Raw genomic sequence first — 6,138 nt, 5'->3', positions numbered from 1 at the left:
ATTTCACATAGTATAACATTATTATACACCATATAATAATACAACATATATGCCATATATTGATATAACATACACATCATACATAAATATGCCATGTATCCATGTAACACATTGTATGTCATGCATTAAGATAACACACTGTCACATTACTATAACACACATGCCATACAACATAACACATCATACATTAATGTAATACATGTATCACACTAATATAACATTTTATTCCCTACATTAATATAACATTATGTCACATATCAATATAATTTCTGAATAATGAGTATATATACACATGATTTTATTACATATTATATAATAAAATCAACATAACATACACTAATATTATATATAAAATATATTAATATAAAATGTAATTATAACATATAATAATATAAATATATGTGTGTATGCACAAATATACATATAACATTTTAATATACCCTGCCCCTTTGTGTGTGTGTAAATACAGGCACGGCACACTGGGTGCAGGACAAAGAAGACACACCTGGCATTGAACCTACACGGCTTTGTGCTGCTCCAGACTCCGGATTTCCAGAAGGGAGGGCTGTGTCAGTGGGGGTGGGGGGAGACAGGAGACGTCCCACCCTGCCCATGATTTCCTCTCTTCCCCCCCCGCCCCCCCGGGAAGCAGGCTTTGGCTCTAGGGCCACGCTGAGATGCTGAGTAAAAGGCTCCCCTTCCCCCTTTCCATTTGGTCCAGGATAGAATGGGCAGGCACAGATGACGTGCGATATCCATCACCGATCTCACTACCTCTACATTGTTTATTTTCTATATGTATTCAGGTAGAGAGAGGGGGGAAAACCCCTTTTTACATTTGAAAATGTGAAGATTAAAATTAATATGCAAAATACTAAATATTATATTTATGAATATTTTATTAATAATAAACCAACAGAGACCTAACTAAAAGGTTACTAACTGACCCGCTCTCAGGAACAAAAGAGGAAGAGGGAGGAGTTACAGCCAAATATAAAACAATAACGTGATTGTGCAAACATGGAGGCACAGGAGAGATTAAAGGGAATTTTTGGGAAAACTAAGGGACTTATGGGGGATGAAGTCCAACATTCAAAACCTCCATTTACACAAAACAGCTTTTTAAGGTAAAATATTTTCACTGTCCTTTGGACAGCCTGGAAATTGGATAAGTCGAAATAACATTGGAGAGCAAAGTGCAGCTGTTGAATGCTCCCTTCTTCCTCTCCGCCACCCCTCCAGGCTCCTAGGTGCGTTTCCTGGGTGTCCTCTTTGACTCTCATCTCTGACCGCTGGCCGCCCCTTGTCATTTCCTCTCCACCGTATTTCTGTCATCAGTCCCGTTCTCTCAGCAGCCATCGTCCCATGCAGACTCTCCTCACCCGGACTGCTCCAGTCATCTCCTAGCTGGTACCCCAGCTTGCTCTCTCTCTCCATCCACATACTGCCCACCTCGCTGCCATGGTGATCTTCCCAAAGTGCAGGTCTGACCCACGTTATTTCCCTCTTTAGTAAACTTCCCGGGTCCTCTATGGAGTCTAGGATTGACGATGAATTCATCTTTATTTCATTCTTTCTGAATTGATGGTTTTGTGGAAGTTGTGTATAACTTATACGGAAGTAAAAATATGCCCATGAGAAATGAGTGATCAGATTTTTTTCCCCACTGATTATTAGAATGCATGATCAAAAAAAGTTTGATTGTGGGGGAGTGAGGTGGCTTAATGGATAGAGCCTGGTCCTGGGTTCAGAGGTGGCCTCAGGCACTTAACAAGCTGTGTGACCCCAAAGCAAGTCACTTACCCCCCATTGCCTAGTCCCTTCCAGCTACTTAGTATTGATTCTAGACAGAAGGGAAGGGTTTTTTAAAAAATGAGAAAATGATATAATATTGGTATTAAATGAAATAAAATGAAAAATGAAAAAATACTGGTAACTTTTTTAAAGTTCATTTATTTATTTAATTTAGAATATTTTTCCATGGTTACATGATTCATGTTCTTTCCCTCCTCTCCTCCCATCCCCCTCCTGTAGCCAATAAGCAATTCCACTGGGTTTTACATGTGTCACTGATCCAGATCCTTTAGAGTCTACATCCCCAATTATATCCCCATCAAACCATGTGATCAAGCGTTGTTTTCTTCTGTTTCCACTCCCACAGTTCTTTCTCTGGATGTGAATAGTGTAACTATGTTTTTTGTCAGGTGATGATTGTCACATCCAGCTCCTTAGGTTGTTTCCCTGCAAAGAACCTTCCTCCAGAAACTATGTGTATTTGCAGAATTGGTTTAGGATTCTTAGTTCCCAGTAATATAATCAAGACAGAATCATGTAAATTATCTTTGAATTTACTAAATGTGTTTTTCAAATTTCACAAATTTTTCATAGGCTAATTGAAAAACATTTTCACAAACTAGCTAGTATTAAACAATTTATCTTGGGAACACTATTTTAAACAGTAATTAATTAGCTAATTATCCATTTAGCACTACCAACATAAGGTGGCACAAATATATGCTATTTCTCTAGCTCAGGAAAGTATCTGTTTTTCCCCCCTTACCTTCTGTTTTAGTATCCATTCCAAGACAGAAGAGCAGCCTCTTCTCCAAGGTTAAGCTACCGACTGGCCCTGGAGAGTAATTTTTAATTAAACTACTTAACAGTAAAAACTACTTAATAAAATAGTTTTAAAAATAAATAAAATAAAATCTCAATAAATTAAATAATAAATTTGAAATATTCTAGTTAAGTACAATAATTGTATATGGTGTCCTCCACTGTTTAGGGTGTGTTTATTCCTTTGTGGTAAAAACGTTCCTTCCTGAAGTTAAGATTTTTCGGCTCCAGAATACTATTGAACAAAGGATGTTGTTTTTTAGACTTTCTTTGCAGGTTACAAGCCCTGTGCTTTCTATCTTATTACTTTTAGAAACCCAAGCACCCAACAACGGGGATCATCGCCATCACGTTGGCATTTTACATCTGTCATGAAGTTCACTTGGCAGGTTTCAAGTATAATTTTTCTGATAAAACTGGCCCTTTGCATTATTATGGGAATACGACCATGTCTATGATGAGCAAGGTAAGGGATGCCTGCATGCAGTCATCTTGGGGAGACAGATGGGGAGAGAGGGATGTGGTTGGTGAGAGCAGGTCTTTTGCATGACATTTGGCTGTATTTTCTGAAGCTTTTTAAGGATTTGGATTCTGTTCTGCCCTTGTTAAAATGATAGTTCTGAAAATTCAATGATACAATATTCTCAAGATTATGATGGTACAAACTGGGTAGATCAGGGCAGCCTGTGCAAGTTCTATGATCATCATTGACAGTCTGAGGCTGAACAAAAAAAGCCACTTTAAGGGGGCAAGGTAGGCAGCTCAGTAGATAGAGCCAGGACTGGAGACAGAAAGTCCTGGGTACAAATCACACATTTTCTATCTTTGTGCCGCTGGGCAAGTCACTTCACCCCCATTGCCTAGCCCTTACTGTTCTTTTGCCTTAGAACCAATACTAGAACCAATAAGGGGAGGGTTTAAAAGAAAAAACAAAACAGAATACTCGATTTAGAATCCAAAGAGCTGCCTTGAATTTGATCTTAGACCTATGAATTTTGGTCATCTGACTAAAAATCCACCTTCTGTGGCTGCCCCCCACTCTTCCCCAGTGCCTTCTCTCTTCCCTCTGAGATTACCTCCTTTTTACTCTTGTCTGCCTAAACAGGAGGTAATCTCAGAGGGACGGATGTACTTATGTCTTGTATGTATACATTTAGTTACATGCTGTCTCTCCCATATTGAAGGCAACAGAACCACATTCCTGGTATCCCTGGTGCTTAGCATAACACCTGGCACAAAGAAAGAGAAATTAATAAATGGCTGCCTCCAGCATGGTGCAGGAGGCATCAAAATACAGTGGATTTGGAGTCAGAGACCTGGGGTTCAAATCCTGGCTCTAATTACTACCCAGGTGCCTTAGGGCAAGTTAGTTAATTTCTTTGGTTGTCATCTATAAAATGAAAAGGAGATGGACAAGATGCCTTAAAGTCCTTTCTACCTTCCTTGAGTATATAATGCTTTTTTCATTTCAATTAAAATTGTTTACTATTTTCTTGGCCTAGACAATCCTCCCCTTCCCCCCCGCCCCCCATAATGGAAGCAAGCCATTTGGCTAGGGCAAGTAAATTCTATCAGATTAAATAAACGATTTTTTTAATGAGATGAATAGAAAAGGTGAGTTTGAGAGAGAGCAAATTGTCAAAGATATGGTAAACATGCCCTTTTGAAAAACTGTGGCTTTTTATTATTCTGTTATATACTTGCCAAATCTGTATTGTGATGGGTACTTTTAGATTCCTTCTCTTGTATTCTGGCTGACTGGTAATTTTTGTTTTTGAATGGCAACAGTTTATAATTTTGCTTTTTCTTTCTTTGTTCTTTAGAATGAATACCACAACATAACTGCAGAACAAATTTTCTTAAAGAACATCATAGAAAAAAACTTTGTTACTGACTTGACACAAGACTGATCCTAAAGACTCTCAAGATATTGATATTTTATCAGTTTTATTTTTTTATAAAATTTGAGTTTATTTTTTAAAATATTGAGCTACTTCTGTAAAATATGTCTTTCAATTTTTGTATAATTGTTAGAAATGTTAAAGAATTAAGTCTATTATTGTCTGTCTATATTTAGAAGCTTTCCATGAATATATTTAATTATGTACAGTTAAGATATTGGAGTAAATATTAGAGTATCTTGAAAACTCAATTTTTAAATTTAAAGAATCTTAACCTTAGCCTTAATTTGAAGTCTAAATTTCTAAAGATAAAAATATTTGAGTGGCCTAACAAGTTCTCTCCAAATACCACAATCAAATAATAATATTCTGAAAGTTATGCTTTGGAAGTAGAGTTGATCCAGGATGAGATATGTCTGAACCTGGTCAGAGCAAAGAATTGTAGGGTTGTATTATAGACATTTAAGTTTTTATCTGAATCATTTGGTGACTTAAATTTGCAAACTCTGAACCTCTGACTCAGCAAGCTGTGTTTTGGCCAAAATTAATTTTAATTGCCTTAACTTTCTCTTTGTGTTTGCTCTCTATTGTTTTCCTCCTCTAAGCTTATCTTGACCAAGGAAGGCCATAGCAGTGAATTTCTGCCTTACAAGTTCATTTCAGTTGATATGTCTTTAGAATGAAATAAAAATTGAGTTTTCAAAATTGGCCAAATGTAGATGATAAAAATACTTGAATGAAAACTGAGCAGAGTTGGTTTTTTTTCCCTTCAAAGTATTATAATAGCTATCCTATAATGCTTGTCATAGAAACTCTTCTTTTGAGGATTGCCTTTCTTGAAATGAGTTGTCTTAGATCTAGACGTATTTTCCTTCCTCCCTACCCTCTCTTCTCCTTACTTTTCTGGAGTCTTTGATTCTTGGAACTTTACATGCTGGAAACTTTCCAGGCCCATACTACCTTCAACTGGGTTTCTTACTACTGTGATATCATTGTTAGGAAACAAATCAAATGCACTTGAGCAAGATCTCTAACTTTCCCTATAAAACTGGCTTTTATCTGCATGACTGCACTGCCCTGATCTATGGACATGGACCTCGCCAATATCCATTCTGAACTAGTCAGAATAATGGCTTTGTCATAACTGGATGGGTTAGTTGTGGACCATCGATCTTATTCTTTTCTCTTGTTAGAGTCTGAAAAATCATTCTCATTGATTTTTTGGAGTTTTCCAGCTATATTCTTGACTGTCCCTCCCCAGTTTATACACTGAGCCTTCCCCTGTGTCAATTCAAAATGTAATTTAAAAAATTACAAATAAAGACCTACTTTCGGCCTCCTACTTTGTCTACCTCAAGGTCCCCCCAAATGGCTACAACAGACTAAGACAATCAATCCTTCACTAATTATTCATAATAAGCAAGAAAGACAAATCCCTTTGCTTTGCTTAAAATCCTTGGGTGTCCCATATAATTTTTCACTCTAAAATTCTCCCTCTTACCCCATGTCCATTCATTTTCAAAGTCCTGCTTCCTCACTCCACCACAGTACCTTTTGTACCCTTTTTTTGTTTTGTTTTACAACTATCTCCTAACTGCCTCCAGTCACAGTGGTCCATTAC

The 6,138-nt window shown here is 37.1% G+C and overlaps 1 protein-coding gene across 1 annotated transcript in view; it reads left to right on the top strand.

Moving 5' to 3' along the window:
- The window catches only part of ST3GAL6 (ST3 beta-galactoside alpha-2,3-sialyltransferase 6), a 101,854-nt gene extending 97,245 nt beyond the window's left edge, over positions 1–4,609 (top strand). Inside the window, 3 exon segments of the mRNA XM_044669205.1 lie at positions 1,251–1,395; positions 2,930–3,082; positions 4,440–4,609. Of these exon segments, the coding sequence (XP_044525140.1) occupies positions 1,251–1,395; positions 2,930–3,082; positions 4,440–4,526 (385 nt within the window). The 3' untranslated portion in view covers positions 4,527–4,609.
- Positions 4,610–6,138: the final 1,529 nt, after the last annotated feature.

The sequence above is a fragment of the Gracilinanus agilis genome, chromosome 3, assembly GCF_016433145.1.
Source record: "Gracilinanus agilis isolate LMUSP501 chromosome 3, AgileGrace, whole genome shotgun sequence".
Lineage (NCBI taxonomy): Eukaryota > Metazoa > Chordata > Mammalia > Didelphimorphia > Didelphidae > Gracilinanus > Gracilinanus agilis.
The sequence above is the reverse complement of the archived record's forward strand: the minus strand, read 5'-3'. Positions and strand labels throughout refer to the sequence as shown.